The 25202-nt window shown below is 41.2% G+C and overlaps 1 protein-coding gene across 1 annotated transcript; it reads right to left on the reverse strand.

Annotated features, from left to right (window-relative positions):
* Nucleotides 1-1006: 1006 nt before the first annotated feature.
* On the reverse strand, nucleotides 1007-25037 carry LOC129213848 (uncharacterized). The gene is made up of 24 exons (XM_054844605.1): nucleotides 24993-25037; nucleotides 23301-23399; nucleotides 22287-22447; nucleotides 21659-21783; nucleotides 20648-20777; nucleotides 19548-19696; nucleotides 18568-18755; nucleotides 17289-17399; nucleotides 16496-16597; nucleotides 16066-16141; nucleotides 15627-15754; nucleotides 14741-14923; nucleotides 10162-10203; nucleotides 9130-9228; nucleotides 8355-8515; nucleotides 7337-7461; nucleotides 6836-6965; nucleotides 6069-6217; nucleotides 5511-5698; nucleotides 4313-4423; nucleotides 3657-3758; nucleotides 2682-2757; nucleotides 1642-1769; nucleotides 1007-1320 (listed from the first exon to the last, which is right to left on the reverse strand). Exons 1-24 carry the CDS (start codon nucleotides 24996-24998, stop codon nucleotides 1114-1116), a joined length of 2976 nt encoding a protein of 991 aa, XP_054700580.1. The 5' UTR covers nucleotides 24999-25037; the 3' UTR covers nucleotides 1007-1113.
* Nucleotides 25038-25202: the final 165 nt, after the last annotated feature.

The raw sequence follows: 25202 nt of genomic DNA on the forward strand, positions 1-25202 counted from the left end.
GGTAGAAGAGTTGGGGGAGGGAAGTGATGAAATGCTGCAATGGTCAGCAGGATTAACAGCCCTTGAACAGCAGCAGTGCACGGGTGCTGTGGAGCACAGCAGTAGTAAAGTGTAGTATTGTGTGCTGATGTGCGCTAGTAAAGTGCAACGTGTCCTAGGCCAGTACACAGCTACCAGACATTTGCTATCACAGCTTATGCTTTTTTTTTACTTTTGAGCAGTTAATTATTTATAAAATGAGCTGAATTTTCAAAGTGTCTACTCTCTCAGTACTCTCTCAAAGTGTCTTACTCCCTGTCTCACTCCAGGGCTGTGGTTCTCTAGCTCTCAGCACTGCCTGTGTGTTTGTTAACCCTTGTGGCCTCCATGAGGTACAAAGAATAAGGCTGAGAGCATTGCTTACGCTACAAAAACTTGCTCCAGATTTTGCTGCAACTCATATGCATGGTGGGTGCAGTCGCTTTGCTCCAGAGGATGCAGGTGACAGTTCTGTACCAATTGCCCAGGGATCAGGGCTGATCCCTGACAATCATTATAGAGATGGTCAGGACATACAGTTACTTGATGTCAACTCAAGAAAACAGAACAAATTGAGTTCTCTTTGTTATTCTACCTGGTATTTGTTCATGCGCAGTGTTAATGATCAATAGTAGGTCCTTTACAGTGTGACATCATAAAGAGATGACATGACAATTGTTTGCAAGAACTATGTTTGGTTCATCCTCTCTTCACCTTGCCCTTAATCCTGAGCAGAGGTTTCTTACAAAGTAACAAACAGAGAAAAATTCTGCTTCTTTAAAATGATAGCAAAGGAGAAAGACTTGAAATAAAATTGATGTGTTATGCCTGAAAATGTTTCCCATGTGCCAGTTCTGAGAAGTGTCTATAGTTACTAATGTCTTCCTGCTACAGAGCTATTCTAGGAAGGAGACACTGTCTCTCACCATGAAAAGCAAAGATGAATGTAAAATAGGACCGCTTGGATTAATGACAAGCTATCTGTGGATTACTTTTTGGATTACATTTTATTGAGAAAAGTCCATGTTAAGCTTTAGCTTTCAGTTTGATTTTGAGACAAGGCTTTTGTCAGTGGAAGTTGCTTATGGTGGCCTATCAGAGCTTGGTGCAGAATGTCTTTTCTTCGGTAGCATTCTTCTCCACGGTCTGATGACGTTTCTTCTTAAATTGGCGTGTTTTGAATTCTTCTGTGATTTCGGAGGTTGACTTCCCTTTTGTTTCTGGGAGGAACAGATAGATGAGAACTGCTGAAATGACCAGGACAGCAATAAAGATGAGGAAGCAAAAAGGACCAAGAAGCATCTGGAGAGAAAAATAGAATAAGATGAGTGATTTCCCTGGCAACACTTGCTGCTATAGATTCTTGAAAATTATTGATTTTTCCCTGTGAAATGATAAGTTGTCTTTACAGAAGGAATGTTTATTTATATTTTCAATATGAGGCAGCAGAGGATGTATGAAGTCTAGGGAAGTGTTTTACATAAATGGCCTCCATATACCTGTAGCAATAAGGGATTCAGAGCTTTGATCATCTACAAGACATTTCAATCTACTCCCAGACCAGCCTCGAAAACCAGTTTAAACTGATAGAGTCAAAAAGAAGATTTGAATCAAATTACATACGACAGCAAAGGGGAAAACCATTCCAGTGAAAGTGAGGCCTAGCCAAATGACGATTCCACCAATTACAAAAGCAGAGGACCTTGTTGAGAGTGTGAAGATTTCATTCATGACAGATGAGACGGCTCCAGCTGAGGAAAAAACATTAAAAAAAGCAATAAAAACATTGTTGTAGTTAACCATATTCCTCAAAGTGAGTGAACTGCTGTCACTGGTTAAACACAGCCCCAGTAAGTCAGGCTACTGTGAGATCATTTAAATTTGGGCAGCACAGCCATCTCTATCTAAATTCCCCTACAGACTTCTCTTATGGTCCATGGAGAGAGATGGACAGCCCTGAAGTGTGGTTTCTATTCACCTAAGATGTATAAAATATGGAGATAAATGGCCCTAATGGTCTTTTTCTCTCCATTGCCCATAGGAGACACCTGGGTTCTGCTACTGTGGGAATTCTGTTAGGTTTTCGAGACATTCATGTTCCTCATATACAGCCCTTATGATAATAAAGGCTGCCATTTGAATTTGGAGACTGTAATAACTAAAAGTAGTGCTTAGTCAGGGAACTTTCATAGTAAATATTGGTCTTAGGTGAGTGAGGTCCTAATAGACAGCTGTAAGTTTGGTTCTGGTGTTACTGATGTAGGTGATACAGAGTGACGTTTAGAGAGGATGAGAAAGGACAGAGCAATGCTAAGAGACAGACTATGTGTGCTATCAGGTATCATTCTTTAATAGTGTAGGATTTTACAGGTGAGTTGAGAAAACTGATATTTTAGAAAAGGCTACCTCTGCCCTTAGGCAAAGACAGAGATGGACCAGATGAGCCTATATGCATTGGACAGCATTCGTACCCTCCAAAACAAGTCTCAATAAATTGATTAATTAATCAAAAATTTGGGCTTCCCCAATTTCAGTTCAAACTAAGCTGTTGATTTGCAAAGATATTTGCACACAGTCTAGTTCTCTTTCCGTACATCCTCCATGGCCTGTGATTATCCTTGTGGTCCAAGGTGTCCTGTTGTTGCTTTTAGTGTTGTACCCACCTGGTCCTATTCCGTAGGCAATGATGAATAAAAAGATGAGAATAACACTGCAGTAACGCATCCAGTGGAATTGATCCTAGACAATGGCAAAAGGACGGAAGAGAATGAAATTTAATATTATAGCTGTAACATAGCTGATCAAAACATATAGAAGCAGCAATATTTATCAAAAAGCTCATGATGCTGGGCTCTGTAGTAGATGCTCACTAGAACTACTTATCTCTCTGTACTGAATACAGTGGAAGGCCAAAAGTAGCCTGCAGTGTCGTATCTACAGAGGTGAGCTGAACTGTACCCTGGTCTGAAGAACAAGTAATAAATTCCAAGGTAATTATAGCATGGGGAAAATTGTTACTGATTTAACCTAATTGTCTTACTGAATTAGACAACTTCAGAGAAATGTTTAAATCTCTTGTGAATCAGAAGGTATCTGTGAAACAGAAATAAACTGAAAGTTTATGGGCTGAGACCAAGATTGCAATGCAGTGCTAAACACTGGCACTACTGAAGCCATGACACTGGTTTCCTCACTGCTTTCCACCATCCCAACTGGACGTAGCTGGATCACTTGTATCAAGGATGGGAATTGGTGGTTGTTGGAAGGGTCAGTACACACCGCTTCTGCTGCAGGAGGCATGGGACAGCAAATGGTAAAGGTGACAGTAAGGAGGCTCATCTAGGGGTTTAAAGGAGAGCAGAACAAGACACAGGTGAGGTTTGGAGAGGTCAGACAGGCAGAGAGCTGGAGGAAAGCTATGCCAGACCAGTGGTTTTACAAAATGTTTTTGACTGACTGTTTGAAAGCCTGATTAAAAAAGATTAACTACAAGGCAGGACAAAAAAAGCCTTGCAGAGGGGCTATGAGTTTGTATTCACAAGATATTCTGACCTGCTATTTTGGACATGAAAGCTAAGGCTGACTATCTGCACAAAGAGTTCTGATGCAGGTCCACTCCCAGAGAGACATTTGCTTACACTCAGTAGAAGGCTTGTTTCAAGCAACACCAGTATCAGTGCCATCAGCAAATAACCACCCCACAGGAGTATCCGGCGTCCAAAACGATCGATAATGGAGCTCTGAAGAGCACAAAAAAATTGCATATCACTGGAAGCACGGCAAAATCCATCTGTCAGCCATCCAACAAATCAAGTATTCTTCTTGAGTTCTTTTTACTTTAGAGAACACAAATCTTATTGGTACCAAGTTTGTTATTTTACTGAATTCCTTCTAACCTCTCTAATACTATGAATTACCATCGCTGTCCAGCGTTGCAGCTACTTTTTCATAAACACTGTAATCAATGAAAGCATGTTACAACGCCATTTGAGTATATAGATATACTCAAGTATATGGAAATAAGTATACATATTTATGTTTGAATGACATTTCATTTATATCTGTATGAATAAGAGAGGGTTTTTTATAAGAAATTATGGAGAATAAAGATAGGAAGAAAGGTGTAAAAGGTGGAACAAAATTTGGAGCAGATGGTAACAACAACTTCACAGATCTATGCAGTACCACAGAAAAATTCTTTAGTTCATAAGGAGAAGATTAATTTTCTTTAAGGAAGAACAAACTCAACTTACATGTACTGCAAGTCTTAAATCCCCAGAAAGGTCTGACTTACACAGAAGATGATAGAGATGAGTTCAGAGATTGCAACTCCTAGCGATACATATGGGATTATGCTTTCCTGCAGGTTGGCTGTCTGAAAAATTTCTCTGGTGTAAAAGGTGATCTGGGAAATAAGAAACATTTTCAAAATTAAGCATAGTCAATAGATGTGATATGTGCTTATCCAGCATCACTTAGAACTAGATTTGTCATCACTGCAAAAGCAGCAGTACATTATGGGGGCTTAGTGGAGATGACATACCTGCTTGAGATGTGAAAAATCAAAATGTTAATGGAGATGAGGAAAAGGGATTTGAAAGTCCAGGGAAAAAAAAGAAGAAGGAAAAAAAAGAGTTGAAAGGAGCATACTGCTTCTAAGACATGGGAAAAAGATGTTGTTTTGGCAAAGAGGAAAAGGAAAGGGACAAGAAAGGGAGTGAAGAAAAAGAAAAGCAAATCTTAGTCTTAGCAGACCATATGTTGTCATACAGACAGTTGATTCTGTTGCCCTTTTCCAGTTGCTAAGCAGAAGCTGCTCATCTGCAAAGTCCCTGATGGGCTGGGCACCATTTCCCTGTCAGCAGAGTGCAGAGGTGCCTCCTGTGCTCACATTGCTGGGAACTGTAATGAACAAGCTCCAGCAGAGTGCACAGGCTTAAACAAGGCTTATGGAGAGAGACTCAGAGGCAAGTGACAAAAATGACATCCAGGGGAATGAGTATTAGCTTGGGCTGTATTTGGCTCAGGCATCTTTATGTGGAAACAACTGAAAGGAAATTACTTAATGAAAAAATCTCCTTTATCAAATGGAATGAAAATTGGATGGCAATAGCTAGCCATCTGCTACTGCAAAAGTCAAAGATAGTGGAGCTGGAAGTCTAGATAAATAGATCTCTGGGTTGCTCTGGGTTGTAGCAAGACTTAGGGTATTTATAACCCTTCCTCCTACAGAGTCTTTGGTAATACCACCAGGGGAATGAACGCAGCAGTGCCCTTGCAGGAACTTATGCTGAGTTGGATCTCTTGTATTCCCACCTGAGAAGCTCCCTTAAAGGTATGAAGAATACTAGTGATGATACCACAGATCTTCACAGGCAGTGGGCTGTGTGTGAGGAGGAATAATGTAGATCCAGAAGAAGGTGACAAGTTGGAATTGTGGCACTTCGGTTCCTTAACAGTAGATCTAAGCATGGAAATAAGGTATACTCAACTGCACTCAGGCCACAGAGCTGTAGACTCAGTAAAAGAAGGAGCATGGTACTCAGCTGTGGATACACGGATGGTTCTTTCAGCACCTCTAGGACATTCATGATTTTGGTGCCTTTTGTTACAGCCTTTTCCTTCATCATGTCATCAAATTCTGTGTGATAATTCCCTTCTCCCCAGAGTTGTTTCATGGCTACAGAAGAGACAGAATGAAGCATACTCCTCCATCATCTGATCTGCTCAGTTCTGTGTTTTTCAACTTTTAATGACATTAAACATTTGCAGTTCAGTCCATGCTTTGATTTGTCAGTCAGTGAGCAAAAAACTAAAACATCGCTTACAGGAACATGCTGAGACTGCCCTGGAAAATCACTTTCAACTTGGTGTAGTATTTAGGGGTAGATCTTAAATATTTTTGATGACTCTGCATAGTCTGGAGGACTTTAATCATGTAGTTATAAAGAAATACGTAGTTGGCTAATAGAAAAGCCAATTCCCTCTATTAGGTTTGATTTCCCAAGAGTTATGGTTTAACAAATTAAGGATCTAAAGTTTTATTTTACCTTTTAAGCAACCAGCCTTGTCTCCTTTTTGCAGCAAGAGATAGGGAGGGGACTCAGGAAAGAATGGCAAAAAGACCAGTTGAATCAATGCCACCAACCCAGAGAAGGACAATAGCACATTCCACATGTCTTCAGTTCCTAAAAGATCTCTATGAAAGCACATTAGAATACATTTATAGTCCAGTACAATTACCGTCTATAACTAGTTTGGTATTTTCTAGATCCTAGACTAGCTAAATAGACACAATATACATACAGACCTTGAAAAGATAAATTGAAATAGAAGATGTTTAGGCCAGGGAAAGGAAAACAGACCAATACTTTAGTTCTACTGCAAGACTGAGATTTTTCTCATAATTTGAATATTTTCTAAAGAGCAATGGAGTTTGAATATTCCCACAGCAGCTCTCTGAACCAATACTGAAATTCTGCATGAGGTTATCAAGAAATCAGCAGAGATTTCAGATCTCAAAAGTTAACTAAGGATGTTTACATACAATCTTTTCTTATTAACTTCAGCAGAGAGACTGCACCTCCAGAGGTGGACTCATCCTTTCTTAGGGAAAGGCCTTTCTCTCCCCAGTGAATGACAAGGAAACCTGAGTGACTGGTATGGGGTAGAAGCTTCCTTTTTGACAGCTGTAGTTAAGCAAAGTAAAACCCCACCCTCAGTGTATGTCCATTTCTAGGACCGGGAGGACAACACTTTCCTGCCATACAGAAGACAAATAAATAGAAAATGGGATGAGAAAGAGTAGCACAAGTACCGTAATCCAAGAATTCTTGCTACGGCTTTTCCTAGTGCAAGAAACACAGAGGAGGTCACATTTACAAATCCACGCAACTTCTTAGGTGAGATCTCTCCAGCATACTGAACATGGGCATTCATATGTATTCCTAAAGTGAAGAAGACACAAGAGAGCTAAAGCTATAGAAAGCAAGAGAGAGAGTCCCTTTTCATTTCACCTTTTCATTTCACCTTCAGCCAAAGGTAGCTCTCTCCTCACTCTTCTGAACTGTTTGCTGTATATCCTCCACAATATGTAGGCTGAAAATGTACCTTTTCCTTTAAGCAAGATGTTTACCTAATCCATCAGATCTCTCTCTCAACAAGACCTCTTGAAGGCAAAGGACAGCTCATCTTACCTTTTCCCAATCTGTTCCTTGTTCCACTGGGGTTACAGTGCATGCCCGGGTACTCCCAGCAGGAAGATTTCTGTATCCACCCCAAAGAAGTCACATTAACATGGAGTAGTGGGGACTCCTACCAGCACCAATGCCTTCGAGGAAGCGCCCAATCAGGATCATCTCAAAGGATTTGGCTCTCCTGCTGAAGCCAGTATGCAGTGTGGCTATTATTAGGACCACATCGTTGAACAGCAGACATTTCTTCCTGCAACAGCAAACAACATGTGGGTATAATCCATGTTTTACTTTTTCCTCTTTGACTAATGCTTGCCTGTTCTCCTCTGGATTTACAGACCAAGCCATGGCCATGTTTAAATCCATTGCTTATAGGGCAACCATATCTGACTATGAAAAGGCATTGATGTCTTTGCAGGGGAGTGGAATGGGAGAAGCTACATTCCTCTTTTCGATGCTAACACTATGTGAGCACACCATGAGACTGAAGGAAATTCCTCCATGATAAATACTGATAAGGGATGGTCTTTTTCTCTTCTTTCCTGTGGGCGAGGCTCCCATCTGAAACACTGCACGTGTCCCCAGAACAGGGCAAGAACTTGTTTCACCGCCCACCTAAAGCTAGAAAGTTCTGGCTTTGTCCTTTATGGCCACCCTCAAAGAGAGGGTTCTGAATGCGGCCTGAGGGACTTCTGCTTATCTTTGCTGAAACTCAGTATTTTTACAGAGGAATGAACCTGCACAATTTTTTTAAAGGCTGCAATAAATTAAAAAAGAAAAGGAAAAAAAAAAAGAAAATGTTTTGCCTACAGAATATCTATCCCCTTCTGCACTACTGCAATGTTGTTGGGCTCCCTATGGCATTATTGCTCAAGAAAGAAATTTCAGAGATTTATTTTTCACTGAAATTTCAGCAAAAATATATTAATTGTATGGCACCAAAAACTGTGACAAGGGAATCAGAAATAGTTGCATATTCTTGTTTCTCTAGTATACCTAGGTGTAGTTATACATGTTGAGTACAGTAAATTCTGCACCAGAAGGGGGCAGTGAGAATTCTGACATCCATTATATTAGCTGAGTAATATTTAGTTGCTTCCCTCGTGCAGCCCTGATTAGCAAGCTGTTGGGAAATGTACTTACTTTCCATATTTTGCAGTCAGGTACCCACTACACAGACACCCTATCATTCCACCCACACAGTACATAGACACGATAAAGGACCACAATAATGTGAGTGTCTCCTGATGCAGCACAGAACCGTATCGCTCCAGCCAAGTTTCGTTGACAAACTTCTGAATGTACTGGGACAGAAAAAGATATTTTCATTCCACTTAGGCACTAATCACAATAGTTCTTCATAATGCTTACAACTTTAAAAAAATAGAGTAATAGTCATTACTAAAAGCATGACTATGGGACACTAATTTGCAAATTAGGATTGATATTTTCTCTCATACAGCCTAATAGTGTAAGGGAATCTTTCAAAAATCAGTTATACTCTTTAGTCTGTTGAATCCTGGCTCTCCTTCACCAAAATATTGGCACCTTTTACTGATTCTAGTGAAGTGCAAATGTTCTTGTTGCAGGTAGCAGATACAAAGAGAAAAGCGCTGAACTGAAGGTTGAGATTCGATCAGCTAGTTTATAATCTTTTTTCTCCATGGCATAATCTTTAAGGAGGGTGTTTCAATGTGTTGTTTCCACACAATTCTGTGGGAAGTTGTCTTTGGAGCACAGCTTCTAACAATCATGGAAACTCATTGTGTCCTTCGACAGTGGACAGTATGGCATGGGAAAGAGCTGGGAATAAACTCATGCAGCAACACCTAAGAAATTTTTTAGAGCATCTTCAAAGAGTAAGGCCTAGTCCCATGAAAAGCAGTTACAGATGGGATTTTATGAAGATTTTGCTTACCGGAGAAGTGTAATTGATCACAGACATTTGAAAACCAGATAGGTGGGTTCCACCAATTCCTAGCACCATAATCATTAGCAATAGCTTCCGGTACTGAACCTACCAAAGATGATGAAACACATCCTAAGTTGCTGATACCAGCATGGCTTTCAGACCATGAGATCTTATATATTCATATTACTATGATTAAGAATCCTTTAAAATGCAGAAAAACATTTTTTTTTCAATAATCAAGTAAAATTGCTGGGAAATTGTTAAGATGCAAATCCGCACATTTCTTTATGTTCCTCTCCTGCTTATTAGCAGCCTGAAAAGATGCAGTCTCTACTTCTGTTAGATCTGCTAGCCACAGAAATTAAAAAAATTAACCATAAAAGCCTTGTTCAGATAGTTTGTGTTTGCTTTTGTACTAGTAGGAAGCTACAGCTTTCTTGAATCCCTTTTTTCCTTCAACTTTGCCTCCTCAGAGACATTGTTCATCAGTTTCCAGAGATTAATCAAGTCTGTCCTCTTAAAACTTTTTTTTTTACATTTCACTTTTATTATCCCCATAGGAAACTGCATTTTTAGAGTCCCTACTTGAATTACTTCTATTTGAAAAGCTGTGTTTCCATGATGTACACTGGATTTTAGAGCACTCGTCACAAGCACATGTGTTTTCAGGCATTTAGTCAGATCACACTCTAAATAGATGAGTATCCTCAAATATCCTTGAGACTGCAGGGCAGTAGAGATGGGTGGGTTTTTTTCTGTTTTGTCTTTTTCATTGCTACTATTTTCTCCATCTTCCTCAAAATGTCTATTCTCTCCTGGTTTCCCAGGTCCTCTTTTAAACCTTTCATTCTTTTGTATTTCTAATATATTTTCTGGAGATGCTGTGTGGTCACTCTTATTGCTGAATCAGTGTTGTCCCAAGCACGTGCTCTGTTGCTCATTTTTGTTACAAGAAAGACTGATTCCCTTTGCTGTAATCTTTAAAGATCACACAGCTGTTAGTGACTAGGGCTAGAAGACAAGAGGTTGGATACTCACCAGGTCTGAGAGGAAACCAGCCATTTCCACTTGAAAACCTGCCTGCTCTGAGAGCCCTTGTCAAGTCTGTCAGATGAGAGATGTTTTCTATGCTTAGATTATAAGAAGTTGGGATCATAGCACAGAAGTTAAATTCTAACTCTGTGGCTTTTACTGAATTGTGTCCTCCTCCAACACTGGCTGGGGACGCTTCTTGCTGGTTTAATTATTCTAAGACCCAGATATGCCAAGCTGATTACAACATTGGTAAATATTTATCCTTCTTATATTGGGAGCGGTCCCCCTGACTCGCACTGCTAAAACAACTGCGTGTTCCTGTTGTGTGAGGAGTCAGAAGGTGCTACCATCTTTCCTTCAGGGAGCAGAGTCCCTGTTCACCTCCCTGACAAACAGTTTAGGCAGAGTGTGTTTTCCTCCTCTCCAGTCTACTACAGAGATAAGCCACTTCGTATTGTAGCTGAGCTGTAATGCCTCTTCTTGCATGGTCTAAGATTTTCAGTTGCTTGAAGTGATTCGAACAATTTCCCATTTGCAGAACATGAACTATGTGAATATTGGCATAACGGGTCCTTGCTAACACCGGTTCTTTACAGAGGGTCACGCTGTTTCCAGAACCACTCAGAAGCCCCACTCTTACCTCTCTGTAACAATGGAGATGGCCTGCCGTGTGCCAGAGCGGGATGCTCATTCTGTTCTAGCTTGAGAATTGATTTTAAGACATACTTTTCACCTTAAAAAATGGATTTTGAATCAGCTAAAGACATGACCATTTACAAAGAGTGTAAATTAATCCTTCCCTCCTTCAGGCTTGTATGTATTACATGTAACATTTTGTACTACACTGAATACAACATAGCTCACTCTATACTACAAATATTTGACTGTCTATGGTTAGTATCGAAAGGGGAGGTGGGAAGGTGGGGTTGCAGTTCTGAAGGCAACAGAATCTTTGCTCAGAAGCATGGTGGAAGCACTGGCATTCCTACTACAGTTTGCTTTCCACATTACAGCGACTGACAACAGCCCCAGGCTGTCCCCTGCAGCACAGGGCGAGCTTGCTGAGTCACGTCTTGACCTTTCTCCTGCTGAGTGTCCCAATAACAAACCCTCTGCTTGAGCGTCTGGTTGCACATCAGTACACAGTGAAATAGTTCAAGCTGAATTCTTCTTTCCACCCATTCCATTTTCATTCTCCCTGAAATCTTCATTGCCCCCACATCAGCTGTGGTGGTGTATTTCATTCCTTCCCATCTCAGCGCAGACTCCTCAAATGTTCTCACTTCCTCTTGTCAAACACCCCAGAACCTACCATTCTTTTCAATAACTACTACAAAAATCCCTGTCTTTCTCTAGGTTTTCTCTTGCTTCTTACAAATTCCCCCTCTCAATCTCCAGGCACTTCAACACTGGCCACTGCCCTCCCCTTAGCCAAAGATTTTGCTGTCACAGAGAAGACTGCAGCCAGATTGTCCAGCTGTCCCCTGTCCTCTCTTATCACTACCACCCACTTTATCTTCTAGGATCAGACCAGAAGTGTGTCCAGCAGAGCATCCCAAAGCTTTCAGTCACAAATAGCAGTTGTAGGCAAAAGCATAAGACCTGATCAAGTGTGCAGTGATGCTTTCCTGGGCATCTTCCAGCCTCCAGTGATGCACAACCCTGGGACTTTGTCAGTCGGAATTGTGTCTTTATGTTTGCTCCTTCCATGCATTTACTGAGATCCTCTTTGAACTCTTGTAAGCTTTTGTTGTTCCCAACTCCTGTGCTGGAAATGTTCAACAAGATACTTGAACAATCGAGTGTTACTTCTTGCTTTCTGTCAGGATATGCTGAAAGTACTTTTGAAATAATTACTCCTCTCTTTGGCTGTTTCTCTCGTTTTACCTTTCCTTTTAAATTCTTCTGCTTCCTGTATCAAATTTGAATGACATATCTCTGTTTCCAGACCTTTTCATGCTGTACTGTCCTTTGCAAGTCCATTTTTATTGTTCTTTTCCCTCTCAAAGGATTCTACCAGACTAAGAGCAAACCATTTTGCTAGACTTGGACAGCAGGGTTCAGGCACCTCAGAGTGGGGCCATGGGCAGGGAGCAGATGAGCCTGAATGAACTAGAGGGGAAAGGAGGATTTGGTCTTTGAGCTGAGGATGGGAAACTTGGCTGCTGGAAGGAAGGACACACATGGCAGCCCTGCATCTTTCTGGAGGGGTTTTTAAACACTCTATCTGTGGTGAGATTTTAACATCTGGTTGATCAAACAGTCCCTGCAGAGCCCTGTTCCTCCTGTTGTCTGTGTTTCTCCCAGAATACTCATACTGCTGTCTGATTTCTGTCTGGCCTCACACTTTTGTTCAGTGCTGTGATGTGGAAAAAGCAAGACTTAAATGCCTAGTATAGTTCTTATTTATTTTCCTAAAGAAGAAGACAGGACGAGTCTTTCCACCTAGGATTTGAACCTTACAAGAAATGTTCTTATTCCAGACCCAGTACTTAGCTCATCCAATACCCTTGGCTTGGAGGGATTTTGTTTTCAAAGATACAATGTGTTGCACTTGTGTGATCCTGGAAATCAAATAGATGCGCTGCAGATTCACAAGTACTTCTTTAACCTTTATTCCCAATCTATGCTAGTTTATGGCAGTGTTAATGATTTACCACTTTCCCTCTTGCAGACAGTATTTACTAGTAGAAGGGAAGAAGTCAGGCATGCTGGAAGAGATCACACTGTAGAAAGACATGTATAAGGAAATGAGGTTTTAATGTCTTGTAAGACACTAAAAACTTCCTCAGTGGGAACCATCAAGGCTGAGAAAGACCAGACCAAATAAAGACTTTTAAAATAATCAAGGTCTTACATAATGCTTTCTTTTCAAAGTACTTTGAAGGTGTCTTCCTTTTTCCCCCTGCATTTTTGATCAGAAGAAGGAATGTATGTTGGTTCTTACTGTGGTATTGTGCAATCCATGACCTCCGGCCCTGAAACTACAAATTTTGTCTAGCTTTTTTGTAATATGATGATTGTCATAGGAAGGATGGCTGTGTTGGGGAAGTCCACTGCTCTTGGTATTAGCTCTTGGCACTGCTACAAATGTTGTTTGAGGATGGTGTGAAGATAAAATAGCAGGACCCTTAGGGCCGTGAAAGAAACTGCCACTCAATATTCAGGTCCTTTTGCAAATTTTTGTTGTGCAGCATCTGCAACAGTCAGTAGTGAAGATCTCATTTCCAGAACAAGACAGACACAGTATTCCTTGACCCCAAAAACACACACCCAGAAGGTGGGCTCTCCTCTGTCCCTCACTCTTTAATCAATGAAAACCAAATCCAGACATGATCAGTAAGATGTGCTTTCCTAGTCACTATTTTTTTATTTCCTTATCAGTAAACTGCAAAGCATGAAGAAGAGCAAGAGTGTGTCACGTTGTATAGCAATGAAAACAAAAAGTGAAGCCTTTTTTACCTTGTTTTGCAATGAAAATGTGAAGTATTCAGAGACCTGGAGAGAGAAGCAAACACTCAGACATACAGATTGAGTTCTCTGGGAAAGGCACCGCTCTTTTTTGTCTCATCAGTACCAGTTACTTCTGGGAACTCAATCCCATTGAAACCCGTGTTCCTTCTCTCTGATATGAAGTAACTCCAGGCTGAAGACATGCTACATAGTCATTGTTAATGAAGAAGAACCTGCCCACTGTGGATTAGCCCACTCATGATTTCCTGCAGCTCTGCTTTCTTCACTCTTGCTTTCTTTCAGTGCTGATGTATCCCTGTTTGTCCCAATAGAAGAATCTCCAAAATCTAGGCAGTGTACCTGATTACCAAGCAAGAGGTTTGGCTTGAGGTGACAGGTTATGCTTGGATGCTTCTCTAGTATAGTGTCTCCTTTACGCCAGGACCTTATATCTCTTTTACACCTTTTTTCTTCAGACGTAGCAATGACTCCCCCCCCCCCCAAAAAAAAAAAAAAAAAAATTAAGAAGGATGAAGACCATGCAGCAGGTCACAGAAGTGTGGTCATAAGCTCCTCAAGAAAGTCCTAGTTGCCCCTATACCATGTACTTGCTCTCAGGTCTAATTGTAAGAGGGGGAAACATTGCATACTGATTCTGTCTTCTGATAGGCAATGTACTCTTCTTCCACCAGATTAAAGAGCTATCACTTCATTTCATCTGGACTGAAGCTCCTTCTCTGGGAAAGCTCATCAACACTGACTTGTTAAGTTAAGAGGAGCAGATAATTTCAGTGTGAAAGCTCTGACTTCTTTCTCTCTCAGTTTCACAGGTATTCTGTACATCTGAACCTTCCACACTCACTTCCTGCAATATCTTATTTCTTTATGCACTCTGTTTAATTTTTTTCTGCAGAAGATTTAATTCAGCTCATATTTCAGCAGTTGGAGAGAACCATCAAGTTCATCCATCACCCTGTACTGGAGGTGATTATTTTTAAAATACACATTTGTGCTGTTTGTGGAGAAATGGATTCTCTCTTGCTTAGTGAGGCTTCTGGGCACTACAGTAATAAAAGAGCAAAAATACGGAGTGGAGAGTTTGTTATTAAAGTCTAGTAACAGTCATCACTGAGCAGTTACTCTGCTGTAGGGCTGGCTGTCTCTTCTTTCCACGGTAGTTCAGGCGATTGAACTCCTCCATGACCTGCAGCATGGTCTTTCCTTTGGTCTCTGGCATCACCAGGAAGACAAAGATAGCCATGGACAGACAGTATGTCAGGAAAATGATGAAACAGAAACTACCAAGACCTTCCTATAGGAAAAGAAAGAGACAAAATGTGTTTATATAAATTGATCTAGATTTCTTTCTCTTACAATATGGATTTTCTGGTTTTGTATTTACTAAAAAACTTGGTCAGGGACTCAGTTGATGTAAATCAACTTGCTGTTTTAAGGAGGGAAGTTGTATGCTCAGCAGACATGGAATGTCATTGCTTGACAATTCAGAGAAGTGCTGAGCATTGGTTGCTCTTCCTTTCTGCTCCGTCCTTCTCAGTCAGTGGCAGACTGGGGAACGCACGTAGTGTGTTAGCTCTGTCCCTCCTTGCACAGTCCAAAACTGCAAAGGCTTTAGTTTCCTGCTTCTTACTAGTGCTGAGTGAGATCTCTGGGACTGTCCATTTTCCACATTAACCCCAAACGAGATGCAAAACAGTACGAGGGGGGAAAAGAAGGGAGACCCTCATGACATTCAAATGACGTCTGACAGTGTTAGTGCCTCTGCCACTGCCTCTGTGTTTGCCAGTGCCACACTCTAACTGTGTGTAGAGTTAGCAGCATTTTGTGGTTTTGCTACGCTTTCACTAGAAAGCTGGGTAAAAAGAAAGAGGCCATCAGAACTGCAATTAGTTTGGGCTTTGTCCTTTGCATGAAGTGTTGAAAAAGAGAAGTGTGCTCTGAGTTCCAGAAGGGTCTAACCTCCTCTGAACTGAAAGAAAACACTCTACTCGGCTTACCACAATGAAAGGGAACAAAAGTCCGAGGATGAAGAGTTGGATCCAGTTTGTAGCACCATTAAAAACATAAGCAGCTGGTCTGTATGACTGAATAAATATTTCTGTGGGCAAGGGGCATAATACTCCAGCTGAAAAAAAATGTTGGAGAAAAAAAGAACTTTAGAAATTTTGCAAGATGCTTCACACTTCATATTGCCATATAAGTTAATGGTTTTAACTGACCTGGAAGTGTTTGAGGTGCTGCTTGGCTCTTCAGGAGGAAGGCATGTAGAAATGCAATATGAAATGAAGTTTACCTCCTACCACAGGTATGGAGGGGAACATCTACCCCTGCGCTGAATCAGGAGTAGGGATTCATGCTAACTGTGGAATGGCTATGCCTGGGACCTCTCCTAAAGGCTGCAGTGAGGAAGGAATGAGTATATGAAACCATACCAACCTGGCCCAATGCCAAAGCACATGATGAAAATAAAGATGAGTGCAACAGAGCAGTATGGTACCCAGGAAAAGGAATCCTATGGTAGGAAATGAACAGCAAATAAAACCAGAAATTAAAATTTTATTTATCCAGCTCTATTAGAAATATTCATCACTGCTAAGTATGTAAACTTAAACAGACATCTGTTTCCTCTACTTCCAGAAACTTCACAAGGAGATAGTCTTGGCAGTAATCATGGTTTTATAAAGCTATTGGCTTTAATCTGCATGTACATGGCTGGGAACAGACCTCTGTTAGTATGATGGTTAGCTCCAAAAACACTTCTACTGCTGCTAAAAAGTGATTTGGCGGGAGGGAAATGGTAATGATATCTGCCATACAATAAAACGTGAAGATGGAATGCAGCTCTAATGCATAAGCGGGGTCTTACCTGTAGTGAAAGCGTGACTGTGAGGAGCCCTAAAGCCAAGGCCATAACAGCGTAGCTCTTCCACAGCAGTGTCTTCCTCCCTGCACGCTCAATTAGGAAACCCTGCAACCAGGAGGGCATGCCATCAGCTCAAAGGACAGACCTTAAAAGCAGGCACTGCTGACCTGCTCCAGTAGCTGCCTTCACTGGCCAGGCAGAGGGGATCTCTGAAAAGTCAGGGACTGGGATGTGGTACCTCCGCTGGGAGGGTGAGTAAAGCATCTGGGGGGACTGAGCAGGACCAGAAGCTGCAGGGAGCTGGGGGGAAGCTGAGGAGGTGCAGGGCTGCAGGGAGCATTGCTCGGGCAGAGGAGGCCTGTGGTAGCACTCTGCAGACAAAGGGTAGCCAGGGAGGACAGCAAAGTGGAAATGCTTGCACTGGTAATTGCCATGAATTCTACAGCCGTGAGTCCTACTGACAAGTGGACCCAGGGATTGTCATCTGTCCTTCCTACAGAGGGGAACTGGGAGTCCCAAGGCTACCTCAGGTTGGGTTGTGATTTTGAGGGATAGCCCCAAAAATACTTCCACTCCTGCTACAAAGTGATTTGGCGGGAGTGCTCTCCTGTCCTCCCATAAACTGAATAAAAATGCTCATGTTTGCAGGGTGTGTGGAGATGATTTTATATGATCAGTGTGAAGTACTACTGTTGATTTGCAGTTCGATTCCTGAAGCTCCATTTACAGTCATTTCTAAAGATTGAAATGAAACACACATTACAGCAGAATGAAATTCAGCTGAAGAGCCACTTACACACAGAACTGTGGTGAGGATCTCAGTGATCCCAACTCCCAGGGAGACATAGTGGGTTTGATCAGGGGGGATTCCAGCCTTTATAAAGACATTGTATGCATAAAAGTAAACCTGGAAAGAACAGAAATGTATGAAGGTTGTACACATGTGGTCATGTTTACATTATCTTCTGTCTTTTTTGACAGAAAATAACTAATCAGGCTTTAGCAAAAGAGAAAATCTTGATTTCAGTAACTAATCCCCAATGTTTTAATGAGGCTTATTTGTGCAGAACAGCTTTTACTAGCAGCTCTGTCTGGAACTCAGTAACAAATACAGCCTTTTTCTTTTTTTTTTTTTTTTTACTTGCTTTTAGCACTAGCCTTTGTCTTCTGTTACAGGTTATAATTCTATGTGACATCTTTCATGTGTTTTAGTGTCTCGTACTTTGGATGAGGAGCATACAGAAATGTGGACAGTACCTAGTAAACAAATGGTTTAAATTATCTTTCTACATCATCTTTAAGCCTTTGCAGTGATTATCATAGTCACTATTTTTCAGACGTAAGCACTCCTAAAGCATAAGAAATTGGTCCTTCTTGATATAGTTATTGCTGCACTAGTGGGAGTAGAAAGGGTCTTATGAATCTTGAAGTCTTTCTGAATTTGCAAAATTAATCTGGATTTTGAACCTTTATGCTTTTACTATAAGCTTGTTTTATGCAATAACTACTCCAATACTCAATACTTTCTACTGAAGCATAGACAGAGATATTTCCAGAGAAAAGGGTATATTAGACAATATATATCAGTAACTGTTACGTATATTACTGGGATGTTGTAATTGTCTATAATCTGAGAAAATGCAAAGTTAAAGGATTTAAAAGAAACCCAAATAAGAAAGAGTATGGAAAGGCACTGTCAGTGTACATGACAAACCTGACAGTTTGTACTGAAATGGCTGAACAATTTTGGTCAGTCCATTCTGGAGTTCAGAGATCCAGAGGAGGTTACACTGTTCTTTACTTGTTCTGTATTTGAGATTTAATTTTATCCCCTTCCATTCTCTTATCATAATAGGGTAATTAATTCAGATGCCTTCAGATGACACTTACCAAAACACAGTTCTTGACTTATACCAGGTCCCACACTTCCATGGGAAAAGATTACAATAAACAGTAGCAACAGATCCCTTCTTACAGCCACTCTTGCAGTAAGCATTTTACTACTCATTGTAAAGCTTACTTTTTGCCAAGAAACTGTAAGCAATCTAGAAATCAGAGAAAAGTAGCACACATACCACATTGACGCCAATTAACTGCATGCATGAGGAGACAAGGAAGAGAGTGATGAGCTGCCAACGGACGGCTTTGTCATGAAAAAGATCACAAACACTCTTAGCCTTCTCCCCACGGATGGCTTCTTGCTCTGCCATCATGTCATCTATTTCGGCCATATGGTCACCATCTCCCCAGAGCTGCTTCACAGCTGGAAGGAGAGGGAGAGAGAAGATGACTCCTGCTCCAAGCTCACCAGCACAGATGTGAATTCAGAGGATTACTTCCTGCCTTGCCGAGTGTCTTATTCGAGCTTCAAACTCTTTGCTTGCGTGAACTTCCTAGAGATCTGGGTTCAGATTAGACACAGATCCAGTTCATTGCTGCCCGTTTTTACCCGTAAATCTTAATCATGACCTCACCTTTGGCCAGTAGCTGCTTGCAGTGTTTCAATGTAAATCAAGCTTAAATTCTTACCAATCCTTCCCCAAATACCCTCCTGCTAAAGGTGCAGTTCTAGTGCACACACCAAAACACAGATCAGGAAAAATGACTCCTACATTAAAAAATAAGTCTACATCCAAAGAGTTCTCTCTTTTGATATTAAAAACCCACAATGGCTGTTTCTCTGATTATATAGGGTTACTGAAGAACTGTAATGCTTATGGATATGGCATGAAGAGAATCCCTTTCTTACACAGAGCCAGAAGGTACTGTATCCACACCCTGACTGCTCAGGGCAGAATCTGTATTGAGGGAAATACAAGCTCTGTGTGACCACGTCCCTCGGAGGATCCTGGCAGAGGGTAAGGGAAATACTAGTGCCAAGAGAACACTAATATCAAATCAGAAGAGGGTGGCTTCCATTAAAGCTGAAGGTGGTTTCAGAGCCAAAAGACCAAGAATCTTTCTCCCAACTCTACCTCTCTTCCAGGCTTATGTGCGGCTTTACTGTATTTTCCACTTTTTGCTAAAATGAATGCTTTGTGACCCGTTTCCTTACCTTTGATGCACCCCTCCTTGTCCTTTTTGTCAATGAGCAGGTAGCGGGGAGAGTCTGGGAAGAAGGGGAGGGTGAGAAGCTGAATAAGGGCAGGAAGCGCATTGGTTGCCATGAGAATAGGCCAGAGAGCATCTACTCCAAGAACTTCTCTGAAACAAAACCAGCAGAGTGAGAGCAGCTGAGCAACCAAGTGCACTGGCCATGTGAGCACATGCAGACACCTGGGTGGTCCCTCGGCCCTGCTGTGTGTGTCCTGGAAGCTCTCACCCAGGAGTCTCCAGCATTTCTCAGCCCAGAAAAATGAAAATCTCAATGGGAGGTGGAAGGGGAGCAGAGCGCTGTTGCCTGCAGCAAACAAATTACACAGGGTTGCCACCTGTTGCTCAATGGTAAGTGCAGCAAGGATAACTGCATCCTCCTGCAACACCTGAGGGCCCACAGGGACAAAGAGCATCCTGCAAAAGCACTGAAGAACCTGTGGTAGCTGATCCCTCTGCTTCTGATCCAAAGAGTCTCAAGTTGCAATTAAGACAGGATCCATGGGTTATCAACCTGGTACTGACTGTCCCAAAGAGCAGTCTCTGGGTTTCCTTCAACTTTGAGACTACTGTGGCCAGAATGATGTGTGCCCTGGGAATGGGATGGACCATCTTTGGCACAGGACGGGCAGAAGGAGCCTGTGCTGAGGAGGAATTAATCCAGCACAGGTTTCTGGGTTTGTGTGTGTGATGAGTGGCTGTGCCAGTTTGTGTGTATTTGCAAGGAAGTTTGGATCGATCTGACATTCCCTGCTCCTTCTAAAAAAATAAAAAGTAAAGGTCAGTTCTTACAAAAATCTGTTAGAAGTTTTTATTATCTGTATTGTAATCTGACTTTGCTAGGAAGCAACATTGTTCTTCAGGATTAAATATTTTGTGTGATTTCTGTTTCCCATTGACTTAAGTCAGGAACTTGGGCTGAGTTAATTCAGTCTGGGTGCCTAGGGTACCCTGAAAACATGTCTAAAAATAGTTGCTGATTTGCCTATCCTTAGGCTTGCATTGACATATGCATATATTTTAATAACAGAATAAATTAAATAGGTCTCAGACCCCCCTTACCTGAGACCCAGAGCAAATCCTACAAACTTCCCAGTGGCAACGGCAGTAGAAGCTGTTATGGCAATCAGCCCACGGAGCTTCCGTGGGGCACATTCCCCAGCATACATGAGGTGGATATTCAGAGCTAAACCTGCAGTGACAAGTGACTGTTAGGGCAATTCAAACTCCCACAGGTCTGGTGTTTTGGAGGGGACCGTTATGGGCAAAGCATAAAGGGTTAGGCTCTGAGATACATTTTTAACCATGCTGAGTATGTGTCTGCCTGACATGAAGCATGCTCCCAGTACCGTGGCCTTGCGTCTTTGCTAAATATTTCACTAAGCAAGTAAGTTCCCCTGGGAAATCTGTTCTTTAGCAGGCTGGCCTTCTCTTACAATGTTTCCTACAGGCACATATACAGGATTGCTGTTGCTCCCTTTCATCTCAGATTATGTATTTCAGTGTCTACTCAGGATGCCATGTGCCTTATTTTGGGCTTGAAACCAACAAGTTAACAAATGCTATATATTCCATTTGCCTAGTGAATTAATTAATATTTATAATATCTTATTTTTTTTGCCCACTAATATTATCTATATCCAACTGCTTGGGGATCAAAAAACTTCTGAGGCATCTGGAAATTAGAATTGCCCAGCTTGAAAACCTTTCCTTTGTCTGTAATATGGGAGGCAGTATCAGCCACAACTAGCAGCAACAGAAACAACAGAGATCAACTTTCTATTGAGTGAGCATGCTCCTCTGAAATACTGCATGTTTTGGCTTTTTCACAAGTTGGTAGTACTTTTTATATGGATTAGATGTAAAGATAAAAGAATGAGAAATGGAGATGTCATACAATTCATTTAACTATATTTGTGTTTTCTTATTTAGTTAAAAATGCATTCAGCAATCAGGCCCTCTGCAGAGTTTAGTAAAAATCTGTGATCCATATACTCAGTCTGGTAAATCCTTGTGACCCTCAGTCACTGCTCTCCCAAATATTTAATACCATAGGTAGGAATGCTAATTTACCTACACACACTCCAGAAAATAATCTTCCAGCAATGATCATCTCAAAAGATCCACACAGCCGGCTGAGTCCCATCAGAGCTGCGCTCAGCAGAGCAGGGATATTGGCAAACAGCATGGCCTTCTTCCTGGAATTCATTTAAATTAATGTGAGCATAAATATTGTCTGTGTGTCATTCACAGCCTGACAGAAGTGGCATGAATTGTACCATAGTCAAAGACTCTGTGCCGGCTTCTGAGCTCAGCTGCAGTGAAGCAAATGGGAAATGGGAATGGGAAAACTTTGTCACGGACTGATAAGCTAGTTGAAGCTTTTGATGCCTCTGGTGGAGCCAATATCTGCACTGCTTTGTGAGTGGTTGTCTGTGAAATTCACTTTAAAATGCATACACTCCTCATGATTTCTATGGACTGGATTCGCTTTGAAATTTATAAGGGAGAGGGTATGATTTTCTTTGTGATCATTGGCAGGTTTTGCTATTCTGTTTCTTCACCAAACTGATCCTTCATCTGAAGCAGCTCTGGGCTGCTCACAGGGCCACTTTACAAGTAGTGTTTCTTCCAAGACACAGTCACTTATTTTTGCAGTTGTGGGTGTAAACAGATGGACTAATGTAATCATTATTCCTACCTGCCAAATCTTACAGACAAATATCCGGCAGACCAGGACCCCAGAAGCCCACCGATGCTGTAAATGGACACAACAAAGGACCACATCAAAGTAATCATCTCTTCACTGGGAGAAGAGCCGTATCTCTTTAGCCAGGTCTCACGGATGAAACTTTTGATGAACTTTAAAAGAAAAACAGAAACCAATGGACTCAGCCAATATGTTTTTGCATAATTGCACCTCTTTTTTTACTTCTCTTACCTACTTACTGGTCTTTTTGATACCTTTCTATCGACATCTTGGTTGAAATGTTAGCTCCAGTGAAATCAAAGGGAATTTTGCCACTAACATCCCTGGAGTTAATGTTTTAGCAACGAGGTGCAATACATCAAAGAATAAATATATCAATATTAAATACCAACTGTGAACACCACTAGGAGAGTGGCAGGTTCATCTTCTGTTTATGTGCTAAACCCTGGTTGTTTTGCTACCCGATCTTCCCTGCCATTCCTGCCTGTCTGTCTCTCGTGTACCTCCTGCATCCTGTCTGATGCCTTGGGTGAAATCCAGGTTTGACTTCAACTGAATTCAGTGAGATCAGGATTTGTCCCTCAGTGTGGCCCATTGTGGGGTCTCTCTGACCTACTCTGTTTATAACCTCCATGGCACCCGCATTCTTGCTGAGGGTTCCCAATGTGGTAATAGTTTGAGCTTAATGTCCTTGGCACCATTCAGGATGACAAACACCTCCCTTCATTTTCCTTTTCCAGCTGCAGGTATCAGTGCCAACCGCAGCTCAGCTGACTTTATAGATATCACTCATACTCCCCTTTCCCAGTTCTGTCACACCAGACAGATGTTAAAACTCCTTGAAGCACAAGAGCAATAGCAGCTACTCTTACAACCAAGAAACTACAATAAGTATAGTTTTGAAAGCAGAAGTGAAAAAGCCAGTGATTGCATATAGAGGCAGGAATGCATAAGAACATTGAAATCCATGCTGGTAGCTCAATTTTTTGAGCTGCCCATGCTTACCTCAGCAGGAGAATTGATAATGGAGACCTGCAACCCATACTGGAAAGCTCCACCAATGCCCAGGACAAAAGCCAGGAGGAAGAGATTGTAGCTCATTTTCTGGCAGGAAATAAATACACCAAACAAAGCTGGCACAGCTATTCAGACATGCCTCCAACTGCCCTGTTTTACCTCCAGGAACGCTAACAGCTTGAACAATGCCACACACCTGCCTCCTCTGAGACCAAAGAGCCAGCACAGAGCGCAATAGAAGACCACAGTTCCTAAAGCACAGGACAGTGAGAAATTTGAGGAGAGACAAAGCTCATAGCTGTCTCCCAGAACCCAGTTACACACTTCAGTGCTTCTGTCTTCAGCCTTGGGCATCTTAATCTGCACTATCATAGGGTAACTAGTTGCAGGAGCATGGTGCAATGTGCAAGAATTCCATCTATTTGTCCTTCCTCCTCTTACTTCTTTCCCACTTGTTACCTCACCTAAATGAATATTTTGCTCAGTGACTTGGCTGAGACTAGATAAATATTTGGGGATTGAAGGGCATCCCTGGTTTTATAGTTTATTCACCCTTTCTTAGAACTGTATCTGACAGGATACTTAAGAATACCCCCACAATATGGTACTGCGATACATCCCGTCCTCCCACTGCTCTGTTACTGAGTGTCCTAGTGATATTCTGTCTGTCCAGCAATGATGGCATGATGCTGCACTTCTGTCTCTAGAACAGATCATATTCAAAGGCAATGCTGAACAGTGACTGCCAAACATTTACAAGCTGATTTCTAATCAGATGAATGCTATTGCTTGAATGGGCATCAGATTAATCCAAGTTGCAACATCGTTGGCTTCAAAGGAGTCAGCTCTGAATAAATTTGGAATTTGGCACATTCATATATTAAATTACAAGAATCTCCTGTTTGTCAAAGCACTGCGCAGAAAAGATATTCACAGTCTCCACTACTGGACATCCCTACTATCCTTCATGCTACAAAAAATGTCACACATCAGCATGAAACTCCTCATCAGCAAGAAAATCAGTGAGCCCTGTTCTAAGTGCAAATTTTATATTGCACCTGCAGTAAATTTCTTCATCTCGTCCCCATTCCATATTATAATACCATTGCTTGATTTCTCTGTTGCATTTCTCGGGTGACTTTTCCAGTCTAATAGGTTTTAAATTCAGGAAGATTTTTTTAACTTTATATTAATCCTAAAATTGTTTTTTTTTAAAACATCTTTATCTTTTCTGGGTATCTGTTCCTATGCTTCCTTGACTGGAAAGGATTGTTTTCCATCCTTTGGTGTTTGGTATCTTTCAGATACTTTGTTATTCATGTCTTTTATTGTGGAAGACTTTTTCAGTCTTCCAGCCCTCCTCCATCTATCGAATTGTGTAGCACTTTTTTGTTGCTGTGCTCTGAACTCCCTTGGTTTGTCTTCCTCTGTTATATATCAGACATTAAATATAAATGTGCTCTTAAATCCAATTTTCTTTGTTTTTTAAAAATAATTCCTTGCAAGATATTTGATATCTCTCAGCTATGACCTCATACTATTATTTTAATCACATCTGATTCCAATTTGTTTTCTTTCTGTACTTAATTTATGCAACTGGTCTTTTAGAATAGCAGAAAGGAAAAAAATATGTATGGCAAAAATTCTATTTGGGGAAAAAAAAGAGAAACATATACCAACTTGCATGCAAAGGTAGTCATCTCCACTTGCAGGCTAGGTCTTTCCTGGCGCTTTCTTTGGTTACTTTGGGAAAAGTCACTCTATATAAAGAGGAGTCTGAGATAATATTTCAACATGTCATTTCATTCTTTGTCAGTGTTTACACTCTCTTTGGTTTGTCATCAAGTTCTTGCTATTTGGTTTGTCATTATTGTCTTGGTTACTGATGAA

Source organism: Grus americana, chromosome 16, assembly GCF_028858705.1.
Source record: "Grus americana isolate bGruAme1 chromosome 16, bGruAme1.mat, whole genome shotgun sequence".
NCBI lineage: Eukaryota > Metazoa > Chordata > Aves > Gruiformes > Gruidae > Grus > Grus americana.

What these genes read in the sequence shown, in the direction of transcription:
- LOC129213848 (XM_054844605.1), bottom strand. An exon ending in TACAGCAGAGTAACTGCTCA is followed by an intron (nt 10,204 to 14,740) that starts GTGATGACTGTT and finishes CTCTCAGAGCAG; the next exon opens with GCAGGTTTTCAAGTGGAAAT. An exon ending in TGATCAATTACACTTCTCCG is followed by an intron (nt 8,516 to 9,129) that starts GTAAGCAAAATC and finishes TTTCTGTCCCAG; the next exon opens with TACATTCAGAAGTTTGTCAA.